Source organism: Hylaeus volcanicus, chromosome 4 (assembly GCF_026283585.1).
Source record: "Hylaeus volcanicus isolate JK05 chromosome 4, UHH_iyHylVolc1.0_haploid, whole genome shotgun sequence".
Classification (NCBI taxonomy): Eukaryota; Metazoa; Arthropoda; class Insecta; order Hymenoptera; family Colletidae; genus Hylaeus; species Hylaeus volcanicus.
Window position 1 is genome coordinate 17,572,642 of NC_071979.1, and position 19,932 is coordinate 17,592,573.

The 19,932-nt window shown below is 38.7% G+C and overlaps 1 protein-coding gene across 15 annotated transcripts in view; it reads right to left on the reverse strand.

Annotated features, from left to right (window-relative positions):
* LOC128875095 (neurobeachin) overlaps positions 1-19,932 on the reverse strand; it is a 242,142-nt gene that overhangs the window by 146,985 nt on the left and 75,225 nt on the right. For all 15 annotated transcript variants that reach the window (XM_054120434.1, XM_054120431.1, XM_054120430.1 and 12 more), the window contains exon 2: positions 7,241-7,345. In XM_054120434.1, the coding sequence (XP_053976409.1) occupies positions 7,241-7,345 (105 nt within the window). The remainder of the gene's footprint in view (positions 1-7,240; positions 7,346-19,932) is intronic.

Genomic DNA, 19,932 nt, shown 5'->3' on the forward strand with positions numbered 1-19,932 from the left:
ATAAAGTTTAAATCTGAAATCTAGTGTTAGGCAGTCCTAAAACAAATGCTACATGAATTGATGATTCTGATAGAATTTAAATTGAGAATTTCAATCAAACGTTTCAAACTAAGAATTCGAATGGAATACGTTTCATTGAAAATTTCAATGAATATTTGATATTAGGAATATCGATGAAATTCACGTGGTAAAGTGAAGTTAATTACAATCAAATAATTATTAAAATAGAACGACAGACTACAATGTGTCTATAAAACGAGTAACTAAATATTGAGCTTCATTTGATACACGATATAAAATGTTACTTGCTGTAAATATGCAACATTATATACAGTGAGGAGCAAAAATGAATCACTCATAGTAATCTTTATGAAAAACATTTATTATTATTGAAATAAATCATAACAAAAAAATCAACGTTGATCATTATTTGTTTATAGTGTTAGGAAACTTACACTATTTTATACGTGTTTGAGTTATAAGTGTTTATAAGAGTTTGCTCCTCACTGTAAATATAAAACCAAAAACATGCAAAAATCAAAGTTTAACTCCTATACGATATATTTGACCAACATCAACAAGTAAACCAATAAAAGTGTATCATGGAAACTATTGTAGGCAGGAATTTCGCAGGGATTGCATGCAGGGAACAGAGCACGATGGTTGTGCACAAGTTGAGTCGTTAAACTTGACCCAATATTTCGTGGCAGGGCTCGTGCTTTCAGCTTCACTTCCAAGCCACGGTATTATCTTACCGTGTACTTATTCAGTATTGCACACGCGAATAGTGCCGGTGACGTGCACTACTAGCTACCTCAGTGGAATGTTTTGCACTGTTTCCGTATGTAGGACACGTAGGGTAGTTATGCTCCCCAAGTTACGCGCGTCTGTTAAATTGTATGATTAATGAGCCAGCAACGAAGTCGAGCGAACTTTCGTAACCGCGGTCGTTTGTTACGGACCTATTGAGTTATTTGACAGTGAGAATAACCGTGTCGGAGTACAACGGTGAAATCACGAAACCGACAGTTTACCATTTACACTTTGGAACACAGTTTTGATCCAAGTCCATGAAATGGAAGATCTACCGTATAGCCCGAGATGACCTGTTGTGGAATTAAATTATGATCTGGATCTATCCATCTTTCATTCGAGTTCAATGAGGTTTCGACGATTATTGTTTAACTCTTTGAGGCACACGATTATAAAATAAAAATAAAATTCAAGCTGCACAGAAGAACAGTGTCAACAACTTGCTACAGCGTTTTGACTTGTATACATTTCTGATTCTACTTATTGTACTTTTAGCTTTAGTTCATAGTATTGCCACACGAATGAAAAACTTTAAATAAAATAGTAAAGCTAAACAAAAGGTGGGATAGTTTTTAACCAACTTCAAAGAGTTAAACGAAACCGTTCGCAAAAAATTAACAACAGCATACTTCACTTCCCAATATTCCAATCGAAGGAAACATTTTGCGAGTCCTGTATTCGGAACATTCGACACAGGCAACGGTTGAACCTCCCCAACGCAAACTAAACTCGTGCTATTAATTTGTCGCCGAAGCAAATGAAATGCACATTGCAGCCGACAGAGCGTAATTCACGGAGCGGAATTAATGCATCGCGTAAAAGCTAAGGTCCGAGGGCCTTTGTTGCTTAATTGCATTACATTGCTCTCACCGCTAATCGATTTTACCTTCGACGTTTCATTTCGGTATAGATCTTCATTTGCATGCACGAATGATCGAGCGTGACCAAGAACGCGTAGGATTTCGCGAAAATTTACGGGGTTAATTGGCACGGTTGCATCGTGCAACGCGCGACAAATACTCGTGACCACTTGTTAAAATTGTGTTATATATACGTAATAATAATAATATTGAAGGTAATGCTGATGATAGGATTTCATTATAGTTTACGATATTTACATTTATGAAGCACATTTGATATAAAATTCCCTTTTATTTACTCACCTGCGATTATTCCGTAGATCTCTGTGTACAAAAACAAAGTAGGTATGAGATATTCCTATCTGTTCCTTCACTCGCCTCCTAAATTTAACGACACAGCCTCGTACAATTATTATGGGAGCACCAGACGTTCCGTGCATTAAATCTGAACATTATTTATGCAATGCAGCTCGGTCATTTCCGCGATTACGTAATTATTCGGCGAGAAATTTTATCGTTCCAGCTCCGTACGTCGTCCATATTTATTTTGCTGTTTGTTCGAGGCATTTGGAAGCAGTCCAATTTCAACGAACGCGGCACAACATTGTGGATTTATGCAACGCGTTACAGGCTGCGTCTGTGTTTTGTTAGTCTAATCCCCGAATTCTGATAAATGGTTGTCCAATGGTATGCGAATCCATTTTTTCCCCCATTGCGTTCGTCTAGCCCCAGAGGAAGAGTTGACGCACTCTAGCGACGTATACGTTTCCTGCGAAAGACCGTGGCACAGCGAATACACGCCCATAACTCACTGCGAAATTTATGAAAGCTACCACGCCGAGTAATCCTGACGATATCCAAGTTATAACGCTTAAATCATGCCGATAGTTCGCGAACCGACGCCAGGAGTTATTCATGGAGTTCGCGAGACATCGCGAACTTGTTAAATCTGCTCGAGCACACGGCTATCGATGTCAAATTGTTCACACAAATATAGCGAAACCTGTCCAACTTCCAACGCGAAAGCTCCTGCCATTGAATTTAATAGTTTGCTCGTGCGAAACGAACTGCTCCGTAAATCTCTATAACCTCTTTCCAGCGAGGCAGAAGTTTATTTTAGGTGCGCGTCGAATGAATCGCGCGTTTGAAAAGTCTCAGCTTCAAATTAAAAATAACTGTTGAATTAAAAATGTGCAAACAGAAATTAATGTGCCACGCATTCTATCATTCTGGAAACAATATGACAAAATGTAGTAGTATTCAGAGAAACCATTGTCAGTGATAAATTTGAACGATGTGTTGCGAGTGGAGTTACGTTTTCTCGTGTAAATTTATAAATTGCAGTTTGTTTTAATGTATAACGTTTCAAAAGCGAGTACATACTTGAAATACACGCGAATTTGTTGTTTGATGTTCCACGCAATACTACATTCCACACTTGGCACGATTTCACAGTTTCAATTGCAAATTTCCACCACTTCAACGAATATCAAACTCGTGACAGGTTTATTATTTTTTTTAAACGAACACACGAGATAGGGAGATTTCAGTCAGTGTGTACAACTACATTGATGCAAGAAGCATATGCATGAGACAACTGGGACGGTGCACAGGGTGCGCTGGCGTGAATGACGTTTGCAAGCAGTTATCCAAATTTACATTTCATCGATACGACAGGGGTAACGGGATGTATCTGAAGTAGTTTCGCCTAAATACGGTTAACCGTGATCCCTGTTTCCCTGCTGGATCTATCACTTTGCACAGGTGAAATTCGTGAACTTGTGCTGGAAATGGGTAGTCCAAACATTAGCAGGATCTATCTACACTTTACATGATAGAGATATCATAAACAAGTTTTTATTGTTCATTATGAGTCCATAAAATTTATGGGAATGAAAGGGTGGGTGCTGGGTATAAAATAAATATTCAATTTATTGAATATATTCATTTAATTTTGCATGTAAAACAAAAGTAAACGCGATACTCGAGATCTTTTTATTTAATTATATTATTTAAAATCACATTTGTAAGGTATGTTTGAAGTTACATGGGGATTAACGTATACTATATCATGTTTAACTTATAGCTTTAGTCATTGTCCTATATGAAGATGATTATTCCTATTTCTTTTAGAAAAGTTCAAATTATATTAGAATAAATATTTCCCAAGTGACTAGCAGTTGTGAATTTACTCGCTGAACGGGCATGGTACAAAGCGATCCAATTTTATTGCAATTTCTGTGTATGTAATTAATCCGATTCAGAGATAACAGCTTTCGCAAACTCGCCAATAAAGCGCATCTCTGTGTTCCGTTGGCCAGGGAACAAAAGCGGATAACGTAACGGAATTTTGAAGCGTGTTCGTTACCTCATAATGCAGTACAAAGAAAAGCAATGCATGTTAAAGCACTGAGAGAAGAGGTCCGCAACGGTTTGCCCACGGTTTGAACAATTCGTCCCTTTGAGTCGGAGAGCCAGAATGATAATGGACCAGACCGTGGTCGATTCGATAGTTTAGCAGTATTGGAGCGACGGCAAAGTGAAATTTCCTTAATGAAAAGATTCAATATGATACTCCCTTTCTCTCCTGGCGATGGTTGTTTTCGTTATACGACCAGTTTTACGCTCTGTGTCGAGTAATGATATTTTCTCATCCGTTTCTTGATCCCTTTCGTCGTTGGCCGATGCCTCATCCATTTTAATTGTTCCTTTGAAGGCCTTTCGACGTTGTAAGGTTTCTGTCGGTAAATAACGAAGCAATATACTCGAGATTTAATTGTATATTTCTCGGTCTTACTTGGTATCTCCAGAGAATGTTCAATCTTCTCTTCCGAGGCAACCATCGGTTGTAAATTGACGCGTCTTCAGCGCGAGAAGACTTCAATGAGAATCATCGAAACGATATTGCTTCCCCCTTTGCGTAATGTATACATTTGGTCCCACAAAGTTTCCCATCGATCGCCATTTATTTGAAATCTCGAGTTTCATTTGTTTACCGAACGAGATATCAGTCGATGTTATTAATTGCTCTGGTATAATTAGTCGATTTATCGAATCTCGTGCTAAGCGCTCGTAAATTAATTTTCTGTCGAAACGGTGATGTTGATTAATTGTTATCTGATAGGATGAAATAATATTTCCTATTCAAATACTTGAATATATATTTCATACAAATCGTTTATTCGCTTTTAGGGGTTCCTTTTTAGTCGCAGGTACAAAATCATGACCGTGTCTTAATTAGTATTTAAGTACTCACCAACTCGATAAACCTGCTTATTTATTGGATTGATGGGGTATTTAATTTAAATATTATTAATTATCTATTGAATTCAGTATCTATTAATTATATAAATTTAAGATTGACTATCTATATACATTTATAAATTCAAATTACATGTCACACGTATTTGATATAATTATAATAAATCAATAATTGTTTATATTGTATAATATGTCTGATTTTATGGATTAATATATAAAAAATGTATAGATAATATGCATACGTATACTTGATTGATATTTAATTCATTTAGGAAAGATTCTTGAATACAATGATTTTATTATTCATTCTACTTTCCGACCCTACTCTGCCTGAATTCAATTTATTCCTAAATGGGAAGATAAAGCGTAGAATGAATAATAAACATTGAATTCCTCACAACTGTAAAAGAAATCATTATTTTTGCATGCAGGGTCTTGTATGCAATTTCACTGAACATTTTCTCCAGGGACTTTGAACGTGGAAGAATACGTGAAACATTCATTGCTCACGACAGCACGTTTCGGATGTATATTCCATCGTGTTTTGCTTAGATTTCAATGACACGGATAGCCTTCTGTGTGTGTATATGTACATACATACGTATGAACGCATTTCTGCGGACATTCGCTGTATATAAGAGACACCCATATACAGGGCACCGCCATGTACAGTTAGGGATAGCAACGTGGAAACTCCCTTAACAGTATTAACATTTCAGGGATGTGCTTGAACGGGATTCTGAGGACGCCAGAAATCGATCCCCGACAGATTATATCAACCACAACCAATGCTATCGAGATGACACAGGGCATTCACGCTGCGGATCCCCATGACTGAATTATTATTTCGCTCATCGAGAAACGATTCGACTTTCCAGGGTAAAATTCAGTTAATTTTTTAAATTTAATTTGAAGTAATCAAATAGAATTATAATTTTCATTTCAAATTAAACTTAAATAACAGTCAAGTAATATTTTAGGAAAGAAGTTTGTTCATTAAAGCAGTAAAACCATTTCTATTAATCACGAACGTTTCTCTAGGATTTCGATAATTCTTTGACAGTATTCTCGTAGACGCAGTTCTCATTAGCAGAGTAAAGAACCATTGACACGTAAATTTTCATTTTAAACTTCGAGATTGCTCGATAACATGTTCTCTTTCAGACGCGAGAACGCGGTCAGAGTGTAGGAGAACAGGGTTCTTACAACTTGCACCGTGTACACAGTTTAAATTTCTATTTACTTTTGCAACGAAAACTTTCTCCACGGTGCTCGAACAGCTACTACAAGTTTACCAACTGCGATGTAAGAGTAAATGGCTTTTCCTGTGTCTGACGTGGCGACTAAGGACCCTCCATTATTTGCGAAACTTTTCTATCCTTATGTCTTTATCCTGTCGCTCTGACGGTTCTTTTAACGAGACGGGAATGCGACGACTCGAGAATGGCATAATGACGCCGCTTTTTCACGTCAGCCTCGATACGCCCGACTTGCATAAAAATGAGCATCTTTTCCTTTGTGTTTCAACGAAAATATCTTTCACGCTCAAACGTTATCGCACGATCAATGTTAATTTTTACTACTCTATGAACTATTAACTAAAACAAAGGAAAATAATTTTACGATGAACAAATACACTCCCGTTCATAAATATGTGGAACCTTATCACTAGACTGCGTTGGTATGGTTATGCAAATTAATATCTTTATATGCAAATGAAGAACGGAAACTTAAATTAAAGTATGCTTTAACTCCAGAATTTTGTAATATATATTTGCATCAACATTGTAACATTTGTTTGCATCCTCTTCATTTGTTGTAAATGCATACATGCATACTTATCACTTTCAATGAATAATTGATATATACCGTAAATTCTAACTATAAAATTTCATGTTAATCCCTATCCCAACGATCAGCACCTTTCCTCGTAAATCCTCGTAAATCCTCGAGAATGGAGACAAAGAGGAAACAGTGTGTTCGCGTGCGTTTTTTCCCTCTGAACGAAATTTACCGAGAAATGGATTTCAATCCTTCTGCGAGCTACGCAGCTTTGAGCACGACTCTCTCTTTCTAACCTGCACGTCGAGCTACGTTCGTGAAATTTTAAAAGAAAAACCCTGTCCTCGCGCCAGTGAGAAATTAATTACCAGAAAGGGAGGAGGGGGGGGGGCGACTACGTTTGACGCGTATTGATCGTATTGAACGTGTGTTCCTTCGGAAAATCAAATTTGCGGCGGGTGTATAACAGCCGAGTCGCTTGGGTAATTAGTTTGATCGAGTCGAACGTTACGCCCACTGCTTACCTGGAGATTGGGCGGGCAATGATCGAGGAGTTCCAGCATGTGCCTGATGTTCTGTGCGTCCTGAATCACGAAGTTCAGTTCCATGTCAAATTCACCGCCCACCAGCTGCGAACAGAACGAATTGCGTGTTATTACACGTGGCATCGAGTGGCTATGAATTTGGAAAAAAATGGTAGAGATCCAAATTTTGTACTGTGAAGTACGAGCTTCGATTTAGTTTTGACCCCTTGACGCTTAGGTTTGAGTCGTTCATTTTTCATTATTTATTAAGCGTCTTAGCCAACCTTGTTTTAGTGATGTCATTTTGAATACCCAGAAACTTTCTGTAAATAATCTTCTGTATCGAATTAGTTGAAAATATAAACGGCTAAGAGACGTAGCAACAGTTCTTTGTCTGTAGATTTAATGCGTAGTAGAATAGGTCATGCATTGATCAGACGGTGCTTTAGTTCCCACTTCTATGAGTGTCAAACGTTTCTAGATCTCTTCATGTTTGGGTTTCCTGATCAGTTCACATTCAATAGAGTAGATCAAGCATTCAATTATACGTCTATAATAAAAGCCTTCAAGAATCATCCATAATGAATGTGTTACTCGAGTCAATAGCTGATGGACGTATATCTAGACTAATGGCTGACCCATGCTTGACCTATTCTACTGAATTGCTGCATCAGACTCGTGAGTACCGTAAATATAACTACGGTAAATGCAATTAAACATGCATGCATATTTTCTCTTTTATTTTTTTATTTCCATTTGTTATGAAACTCGTCTGAGAGGAACACTTGATACTAATAACTGCAAGTGAATACTGCACGCTGTTTATACGCCGACATACATATCTCTGTTTATATAAGCTGACCGAGGTTACATTCATAACATTACATGTATACCTATGCTCATACATCTTTGGACGGTAAATATCTATGTACATAATTATACCTGTTAAATACACGTGTTTCATGACGCGTGATAATTGTCGATGAAAATAAATTTTGAAAATTCTCGGACCACGCTTGCGATTGCTACACACGTAATATGAATCTAGCATCGATTTATTAACACATTTATTATCCTAAAATCGAACTTCATCTCTGCATACCCATCGTAAATCGAATATATATCCTACATTAGGTTCCGAGTAGTGTTTTCGATCTCGCAACATTCGCGGTGTTTCTCGATGAAGTATTTATTTGTTTGCGCTCTGGCCACGGGAAACGATGATCTATCGCCGCCGAAAGCAATGTCGATGAAGCGTTAGGCGAAACGCTAGGAGTTCACGAAACTGCGTGCGTTCCCCGTGTCTTCTTACGCTCCAAACGGTTTATGTACGCGGATGCGCTGTCTCCACGGAGAGCGTAATTTCCGGTGAAGTATCTCGTTCTCTTTCCAACCAACCCCTCCCTCGCCGTCTTCCGAATACTGGTCTCGACATCGATCATGAATCGCTTATGTCCGACCTACTACGGGCGACGGAGTCATGAGCAATTTTTGCGATCGCCGATCGGTCGTAAAAATTCATGGATAAGGTAAGGTCGTTTATAAAATTGAAAAAAAAAATTATAGGTAAGCATATTCCCCGAAGAGGGGCTTATTGAAGTAGAAATGGGAATAATTTTACGCCAGAGGAACGTGTTTCACACGATTTATGTCTCGTTCGGGATGGGTTTAATAACAAATTTCAAACGTGTGTATTTCATTTCCAATTTCGGCTCTAAGTGCCGCGTCCTCTTCAGAAATAAGATATTGCCATTCATAAATAAATAAGGATGATTTCATCCACGGAAACGTATGTTTTATTCAATATTTTATAAGTTTCTTTGCTGAATTGTGCTATAAAAAATGTACTGATAAAATATAAGTCAAAATCGACTTGCTTTGCCTAATGCAACATCCCGGGTCCATTTTCTCAGACTCTCTATTCACGCTCGAACACTCGACGCGCAAATATTATCCAAGAGCCCTCCGTTTGAACAAATATGAATCCCGCTATTCCGTTGCAATCACATGTACACACACACACATAGACTGTTCTAAGCTGATGCACTCACGTTTGGAAGTCGTAATATATTCTTGAAGCGATTCAAAGCTACGAAAACTTGAAACTCCAGGAAATTTTACATCAAATTAAACTAAATTCGTTGCACAACTTTTGGTAATAAACTTTACAATTACAGTATATTATTTCAGACAGAATGAGTTACCTAACACCTTAAATGATCGGAAGTTTTGATCTCAAAGCTTGACCAATTTTGCTAAGTAACAGGTTCTATCTTAAATAATACGCTGTTCAAAGTTTTTCATTTTGTAAAAATTCCTAATTTTGTTCTACATATTATTTTCCCTTATTTATGGATGTTTTTGAAACAACAATCTGTTTCGTAGAAGGGAACGTGAGTTTGTATTTTACGATTGTAGTAATTCGGCCACGTTCGTGCATCGAGCAGTTATAGGTGGGGGTTTTCGACTGACTTTTCGAGAATAGTCGAACGCGCGTGAGTTGCTGGTTGCGTTGTCACGTAGCCGTCGTTCGAGAGGGACCCTAGAGGAAAATAAATTCAGCGGGAAAAAAACGGGGGTCGACATTATTGCTCGCAGACAACGATTCCACGTTCGACGCCACAACCATCTTCGAGATGCGACCCACGCCACTCCACGAAATTCTGGGGGGATCGTATACCGGGAATCAGAAGGGTGGTGGGAACACGACGCCGAGAAATAGAAGGATTGATGAAGGGAAATATCGATCCACAACGTTTGCCAATATATTCACCATGTGTACATCGAAATAAGAATTTTTCAGCGAGATTTTTTGCGATTCTCGACGTACGAGTTTCAGGATGTTGCATCGTTTTTGAATATATGTTGAGAAATTGGCATACGTTCTGGTACAAAGAGGGACTATTAGAAAAAAGATACATTTTAGATGTTTTGATACATTTGAGCCATTCATTGCACAAATCGATTAACTCCATAAAACAAAAAGTTGAGAAATGTGATGAAATAATGTACATTGTTTTTTAAAATCCCCTTTATAATATAAATTCAAATAAATATACAAGAAAGTTCTTTCGTTTTCAGAAAAGTTATTATAAATATAAAATGTTATGACTATACCAAGTGCTTTGACACTCAGGTTGTAATTCTTTTTATATTAATTTCATTAAATACGCATTGGAATTGGTATTTCTTTTTTAAGGTTTTTCTCAATGGAGCTGAATCACTAAAGAAAACGTACAGAGCCGATAGCCTAAAGCATTGGTGACTAAATTCGAGACGAGATTCATTTTTGTAATAGATTTCAATGTTAAATCTAACACATAGATAACAGATTATTGTTCTTAAAAGATGTTGAATGGATACTTTCAATTGGTTGGCATCTACTGTAGTATTTTGTTCAGTTAAATAGCAATTGATTATGTAACATCAAGTGCTAACGTAAAGCCAACGCAGATGCAAGAACTGCTTTTAAATCTAACCACGGATATATAATGGCAGCGATTCCGGAAAGAAAACGTTACAATCTGTTTATCTCGACAGGCAGAGTACCAGGAAATAGCTTCTACGGAAAAGTGCGGTCCCGGATACGCTGTTTGCACTCGACGAGCACTCACCGGTAACACTACCGTTGCAAATTGATTGCGATGGAGCAAACAGACTCGATTGGCCGGATTGTTTTTCCACGTAAACGCCAGTGAACGGAATTTCCACGAACAACGCGGACACGCGCTGCACGGATCCGTTCGCCATGTTAAACTGGCGATCGAAAGAAAAGATGACAAAAAGAAAAATAAACGTAGAATTCAGAAAACCAAACGTAGAGGACGTAGAAAAATGCTTTTTGATCGGTCTACATAACTGAGTAACATTCGTTTAAAAAAGTACATCAGTTTCAAAATTCATTCTGGAGTTCAGGTTCAAAGTAAAATTTGTAAATATTCTACTCGATAAATTTCATTTCTATGTCTCTGAATCGAAGCATCGACATGCAATTTTAATAATAGCTTGTTGGAGATTGCGAAATTATCCCTCTCTAATTCTGGTCCATCAGTGACGTGCACGCGTGTTTGTGTTTGTGCGCAATCGAGCAGTATTCGCATACGAGCTCGCTGAAGAATGGGCATACGAGGGAAGGCAGAATGGGATTCGGTAAATTAGGTCTGGCCAGCAGAGCCGACCGCTAATTGGATACCACTTGCTTTTACACCTTCTATGTTTCCGTCAGTCGAAAACAGCCAGCTGGTACAGTACGTGCCAAATTTGCGTATTCGGCAACGAAAACAGTGGCCGTGTTCCATTCAGTGCCACAAATATAACGTCACGATGCCGCCAGCTTGGGAATTTCTCGACGAACCGCGGCAAGGAAATAATGAGACTGCGAGGAGGAACTTCTTCGTTATTATCTACGCCGGTTTGTTATCTTGGGGCGATATTTTAGTTTAGCAGTTTTGTAAAAACAAGAACAAGTTTTTCGTATTTCCTTATCGCTCGGGGTTGTAGAAAAATATTCCTTTATATAGAATTCCTTTATGTTAAATTCATGTAACTTAGTACGACATGTATAAATAGTGGTACACGCAAAGTTTAATACTGATACCTTAAATAGTCAATTGACAAAGGAAATGTTGAAAATTATTTTGCTCGAGTTTATACCACAGCTACAAGCGATTATCGCACTAACAATATCTTGCAAGACAAATATCGTGCATTCGCCGAATGCAAAACACAAACTGAGCTGCTTACAATACAAATAACATGTGATGAGGTTTACGGATTAGCAAGATCTCAAGGGGTTCAGATCTTACGGATACATAGCGTACTGATATTCGATTATACCATCTCTATTTGAGGAAGGGTCGTTGGAACGTAGAACACACTGTAATTTGTAAACAAGCTCATATTAAGCTTGTGATTACGGGATGTTATCGTATCATTAAATCAATTTAGAATAATCCAATTTAGAATAATATTAATTAGTTCATAGTAGAACTTACATTTACCAAGTGGATTCATATCACTTTCATAATGAACGACTCGTTTATTTCCCAAGGAAAGTATTAATTTAATTCCACGTTGTATTTCCCATCTAACCGTGTTCCTACAAAGGCATACAATCAAACTGATCGATACACCCTCCCTTTATTTAATTGCATCTATAAAGCGACCGATAGTAATTGTTAAGCGAAACAGTCTGAACTTCAGTTACTACCGCGTTATTATCGAACCTCGATACCTAATCTGAAACACTCCCCGGCCGTTATCGAAGCATAATTTATTAGGAACTAACTATACGTCGACTTACGAGCCAAAGGGGCGCAAATAAATGTTCTCCTCCCTCGTAATCGAAGATCGATGCTTGTTGGCGAAGTTGTCGGTATTTGACGGTGCTCTGGACTCGATAGAAACTGGTTCGCACTGTTCACGTAGCAGGTCTTGATCGAGTTACCCCGAGATAGCGCTGCGAAGCTTGTTTGCTCGCTGTGAAAGGTTTTCAATTGCCTCTTAAGAATGCATCGCACAGAAGTAACCTCTGTTCTTTACCTCCGCTCAGTGGCGTAATAATAATACACAAAAAAGCACACAGCGTGCGAGCGTTTGCTCTTCGAAATCGCGTGGGGTTTATCGACGCCGCCAGGAATCATTATAAAAGTTTCACTTCTCACTTTCAAGAAAGAATGAATTGTTTTTTGATTTCAAAAACTGTCGATTTTTGTGTTCGCAAAACTGCGAAAATGTCCGCGAAATAAAATAACGCGGTTCCCGTGTATCGTTGCTTAATTCACTCGATCCAGTCGAAACACTCTGCGTGCAATTTTTTCCATAGCTTGGGTCCACTCGATATGCCAAAGTGAATTCTCTCGGGGCTGTATGCCAGTGGTTATTCCGGTAGGATATTTGGAAACTACGAGACATTTCGCTGGACCTGCCTGTTGTCGTCATTTTTCATTCTCTCTCTGTGTATGTTCGCCTTTCAAATCCCAGTTGAATATAAAAAATATTTGAAATGATTTTTAAATTTAAACCTCTATGGGCCAACTTTTTTCTGCAGACAATTTGCAAGGTATTTACTTTGATATTTCAAGTTGATAGTGCTGCTAACCCTCGTCAATATTGTTATTGATTGCCAGAGACATTATACAGGGTGTTTCAGCCGATTTTGGCATCTTGATAACTTTGGTATTGTGGCATGTAGCGAAAAATGTTTCATAGGAAACTGCAATGGTATCGAGTGGTAAATATAGTGGTTAATATAATCTTCCTTTGTATCGGAAAAAGGACAAAATTAATTCTTCTCATTCTTATGTTCTTTATAACTCCGATGTAGATTTTTTTGTTCTGAAAACTGAAAATAAATTGAACGATGACGAGAAGCAGCAGATTTACGTTGCGTTAAATATTTTTATGAATAATTCAGATTTTCGCGACGTTGGTACAGCGTTGGCATCTATTTACTTGCATTAATTCCTAATCGTTCGCCGAATTGGCAGACAGCCACTAGCCAGTCAGGTGATGGGTGACCAATTTCATGAAACCGGCGGGATGTCAGACCGGGATCAATCTTCATCCTCAAGAGCAATTAGTGCTCGTGGTGAATCAGTGCGCCTCTATTATGGCTCTGCTTCCACTTTATCGTATATGTCTTGGCGGTTTGTTCTCGAGTGGATGTGGTCGAGGATCTACGAAACGATTCATTCATAAACAAGGTAAAAGTACCAGTAATTGGCAATTTCAGAAAAGAAGGGTGAAGATAGGTGCTCCAATGATCACATTTGCTATAGAAATGCATTTATCAACTACCAGAGTATCTGCGATCCCTTACTATATAATAGTATCAACACAATTTGCCACGTCCACTTTCCAAAAGTAGACTCTTCACCCTTGTCACTGAAACCAGCTCGTTTCTATTCTGGTTTAGTTCTGCTGTTATTTCTGGGGAGCTTATCCTCTGTCACGTTTACGAAATGTTTTTATACGTCGATCGACATCCATACCCGTTTCTCTCGCATGTCCTGTTCGTTTCTTTGACGCACCTAGCAGCGAACCCGTGATGGCATAATTCACCGAGAATTTCGAAATTCTTCCTTTCATAGGAATTTTTCTCGTCTTTTGATAGAGTTACTATTTCCGGACGCTTTTTAAACAAATAGTAAAACAGAGCTTTAGAAAAAGTTCTTATGAGAAGGGTCAGGACGATGTTCCCCAATTTACTGTTAATTATTATAAAATCTGGAAAAATGTAAGTAAAATGCCTGTGACGTCTAAACATTCTTATTCCAATTTTCATTTAACTGAAGTCGTTTAACGATACAGTCAAGTTCCTCGGATGTCTATTATCCAGGTCAAGTCGTAAGAAAAAGAAATAAGTGTCCAGTCTGAAATCATTACTGCCATATAATCGCTGAAATAATATACAGAGTTTGAAGCAGCCTTGCTAGGGGGATTAAGAAGGTTGGCTCGCTACGTACACTTCATGAACCTAGGGTGGCGATTTACTGCTCGCCGTTATCCTAAAGTTTATAGCCTTGACCAACGAACTTTCCTTAATTACGCGTGCTCTTCCTGAGGTCCTATCATCAATTTCGAGAAACATCCAACTCTGGGCGTTCTCCTACCTTCGCTTGACTTACAGTCGCCTCTACAACCAGAGTTGTGCCAAGCAACATCTCAATTTGTGTGCCAATTATTATTTGAAAATTGAAGATAGTTCTCTCCATCTCCGTTCTATCAATAAGATGATAGTCATTAAGTAAAATGATAAAAGGAAAAGCGCAAGACTACATGACTATCGCCGCGATTAAGTCATCCTCTTCAGCAGAGGCTACACTCCATACTCTGAAAATGGTAGCAAGGGTAGCCAAGCGTTTTATTCGATTCTCATTCGTATTCTACTTGTGATTTAATACTGTTCAGTTCGCTTGGCGTTCGGATTCGTTCGTGGTCCGATTCACTTTATACTTGTGTTTGTGTTGCGTACGAAGCCAGAGATTGGATCAACCTCAATCTTTGCTTGCTGACTCCGCTTTACTTAGAGTTACTGGAATGAAGGTCACCTCTTTGTTGTTGCAGCTCAGGAATGAGGATGCTTGTGATTCTATTGACAAGTTGGTATTTGTGCCGTTCATTGCACAAATCGATTAACTTCATAAAACAAAAAGTTGAGAAATGCGATGAAATAATCTACATGGTTTTTTAAAATTCCCTTTATAATATAAATACAAATAAACATTGTAGAATGCGTATAATAAGAAAGAAGAGCCAAAAAATAATCGTCAGGAATGTTACAATTTTTATGTGACTGGTGGAGTTAATCGATTCGTGCAGTGAGCGGCTCATTTATAACTCCGTGTTCTATACTTAATTTGCTCTTTAACTAATATGGAAAACACATAATGCAAAATTCATTGCTTCGTGCCAGAAAAATCGTCATATTTACACAGAATTAATGCAGACGAGATCATTTAAAATAAAAATAAGGAAAATTCCTTGCTCATCGCGCTAAGTGCATCGTGGCTGTCCGTGTACACTGGTTGTGTATTCTCCTATGCCAGATAGTCCTCTTCGAAACCACCGTTCAATGTCTTTCCTGAAGATGTACACGCGCCACGCTCGAGCATGAATTAATCAATAGAGGGGGTGCATTATGCACGGGGTGACGTATGCCTCGCGGAAGAGCGATACTTTGTTCCCATGAAAGCACGAGGAAGAAGAGAAACGAGGACCCGGCTCATTGGGGCTCTCGTTGTCTCTTTTCCTTACCACCGTCTTCTCCACCCAGCCGACATTCATATTTAAGCTGCGTTCCTCCTAATTAGGCCGCCATCTTGACAAGTTCTAAATTCACAAGCATTGTTCTTGTCGGGCCAAGTCATGCTTTCGGCGCACAGTTCACAAATACCCAGCTTTGTCCGCTTTACGCTGAGACCTTTCGTTCGACTAGCATCGATTATGCAACATTTCCCTCCGAATATTTCCGGCGGAAGTCGAAGCTTCCGCGTCGACGCAGACTCTTGAAAAGATCCTTCGCTCCGTCGAACACCAGCGAAGCAGAAATAGTCGTCGGAGTATCAAGATAAATGAACAAAGTTATACTCGATCCTCAGCACTCCACGAATTTTATTTAGCAATGCATAACGTCATACCGAAACATTCTAACCAATTTTATTTATCATTCTTGAAATTAGAGTGCGTAAGCATAAAATTAAGAAACTAGAAGAACGAGGAATCCAATTTTAATTACAGCCAAGTTAATAACAGCCAAGAGAGTAAAAAATAAGGGTTTAAAATATCCTCTCGGGGTCTATATTCAGCAAGAATTAACGACGTTGTTGAACAGCCTTCCAGGGCGACGGTGAAGGCTTGTTGATGGGTTTCATCGTTAAACATGGCCACGTTGCGAGAAGAAATTTAAAATCTTCCTATAGCTATTTGCATTCGGGGCGAAGTAAAACCTTTGTTATAATGCTCGGGAAAAAGTCTAACGCAAATCTTCTTGCAGCTTGGTGTACTGCAAACATGTCGCATGCGACAAGGAAAATTAGCGCTCGGTTATCCTTTAATGTCCAGTTCTTATTTGGACGCATTCTATATTTTCCTAGCAATGCAAATGTTGCTAATTCCCTTCTTCGTGTCTTTTAATTAGATACCTAGGAAGGTATATCGAGCAGGAACTAAAAGAAATACTGGTTTAGGAAATAGTTACAATTTTTGTTTTGTACGCGCAGTCTTTGCGAGCACTACCGAAGGGATTACGCGCAAATTCCACACTTCACTATGAAATAATGTACATTGTTTTTTATTATTCCCTTTATAATATAAATTTAAATAAATATTCTAGAATGCATAAATACAGATGTAGCTTTCATCTAATGGTATATAATATTAATTAGAAAGAATAGCTAAAAAATAATCGTCAGTAATCTTACAATTTTTATGTGAGTTGTATTTAATCGATTTATGAACATGAACATCATATTTATTCACTCTGTTTACACTGATAACAAATTATTCAAGCAAGCCCTTATTAGTTTAATTTAGCTATTCGAGATTTTTTGGACTGCCCTACAAAATCTTCAAAAATTACTTGAAAGTTCCTACAATCAAAGTCTTAATTTACCTACTGAACGTAAATCGGTTCAATCACTTGAACAGGTTTCCTTTCCTTTAATTCCAAATCCCCGTTAGGAGAAGAGAAAGATTGTTTGAAATCGGAGACCCCTCGTTCCCTGACCTCTCCTCAGGAGTTCAATTCACCGTTATCAACCCTCTTCAGGGTTCTTAGAGAACGAAGATTAAAATTGAAGACGGTAGAAAACGTTCGAACCCTTTGAACCCTGGACTCCTCGTTACTTGGCGCCATCGAGTCATTCAGCAAATAGGAATGAATAAAAAATTGTAACCCGAGGATGTGTTCCAAGGGTCAGGAGTGTCTGCCACAGGGAATCGGGATACCAGAAGAGTGGCAATCTCGAGTAGAATTCGCTACCTAAGCATTTCAGCACTGTTTCGAACAGTAGAACATTTGGGCTGTTGGATGACCAACTTAGTGATTCAGTACAGATAAAGATATCGGAACCAATGTGTTTAAAATAAGTTAGTGAGCTTTGTTTTTTTCTTCGCATTTCTTACACTAATTTATAGCAAAAATGTACATTACATACATTTTCGAGATATGAAGTTTTGAATATTTTTACGATTTTTTCTTAGATGGCTTCACATTTTAGGGTGTTCGAGTTAGAAACGTCCGATTGGGTCGCCCAAGATATCATATTAAAATATATTTGTAACTGTACAAATCGGTCTACACGTTTCGCACCTGGATCCCAACAGGTGCCTTTTTGACCTATGTTTTATAACTCTTCCTCAGTCCTCTCCTGTTTCCTTCTAGAGAAAACAGGAATGGCCATGGCGTAAGCTGCGATTTGCATTCGAACAGGAGGTCGATCTTACGAGTGGAGTACACGCTCGGTGTCTACGTTTCGAGAAATTCTGAGCCCCCGCCTTGTGCATTTGCGAAACGTTCCGAAGTTATGCTGCCGTGTTATCGAACGATCCAGTACCGGATGGTTTGAAAATTGTGTCCGGTTATCGCTGATGCGAGTGCAGTACGACGTAATTATCTTTCGAGAGCAAACATATTCTGACCGTTGGAGATTGTTGACGGTTGTTGTAGCTTGTTGTTGAACCACGCTTCTCGTGGTTTGGGTGTGTATTTCCTGTGCAAATACGGACGTCTCCGAGGAATATATTTATATGTACCAGAAGTGACTAACGAGGTTATCCCCGAAGTTTCTGCCAACACAATGCACTTGCGTTTGTGCTCGCTAATGGTGTATTCTTCTCATACACCGTTAGATAACTCTGCTTCAGTCTCTAACGTATAAATTATCGCCAGCGTCTTCATTAGCACACCCTAATAACGATGTTCCGAAGCAATTAAATTCATCGCCTCTCTATTTCAACAGAAAATAGAGAAACAAGGTCCGCAGGAGGTAGAAGCGCGATCTATTAAACAGATACCTCCGCATGCGAATGCATACGCGTGTTCGTGAAAATTCTCGCCTAAGGATAGGACAATTTCAAAGAGAAGACGGAGAAAGAATGACAGAGAGGGATGCGTCTGTCCCGTGTGAGCAGACAATGCCACTCATTACGCGGAGTAATTGATAGCAGAGAAGAAGCTGGTGTACGTAGACGCCGTAATAAGGGCAGCCTAACGATAAAAGGGCTCTGTAAGTGGCACGTGTCACTGACTTCAGAAGTTCGTCAGGCGGAATGCTACCTCCGTCGTCCTCGAAATATTACCTTCGGGTACTTCGTTTCACTAGAATCCAACGTCTGGCCTCCTCCGCCACTTGCACTCACTCGAAGATCCCCCTTCCTTAATTAATGGAACTTCTGACACAACACCGCCAACTCCGTGGCACTCTGGCTGCCATTTTCATGGGACACGAGAAGCACGTATGTGGCAATCCTCTGTTGACGCTGGAGATTCTTCTGGTATTACTTGCATAGCCACTGACTTAATTTGCGTGGTTTTTTAATAAATTTGTAGGAAAGGAATATATTTTCTTCTTCATCATTCTAGTTTTTATATTTAAACACTAAATGAGTTATCGCACTTTAGCGGTGTATTTAATTGATTTCATTCCTTGTATTTTTTCATTCTATACTGTGACTAGTCCATTTATGGGAGTTAAAACATATCCAAAAAGAGAAACTTCGATTCTCAAAAGCATCCATAAAAAATGAATTAAGTTTTCAGCATGATAAAGCTGCCACAAAAGATATAAAATGCAGATTAGCGTAAATGAGAAAAACCAGACAGTAAAAATATTACAACGACCAGTCTGTACGTTTAAAATCTCTCGTTGAAAAATTACATTTTTCTAGTGCGGTGTAATTAGCTATAACGATCTGCCTATTCCCATAAAACGTTTCTAACGCTGCGATCCTAGTAAAAATTTATCCGCATTAAGTCGGGTGTTAATTACGCGTTTGAAAGTCAGCGAGCGCGATGAGAAATGCTACGTTCGTTGGTAAAAAGAAAAAGGGAGGAAAAGGCACTGGCACCACAGTTGGCTCATTTCATGGATGGATGAGCTGTGAACATCGCTAAACTTGAAACTGAACTGTCAGCCTCTAATAGACCGCAATTAGTAGGCTTTGCAGCGGCCGACTCCTAACGCTAGACG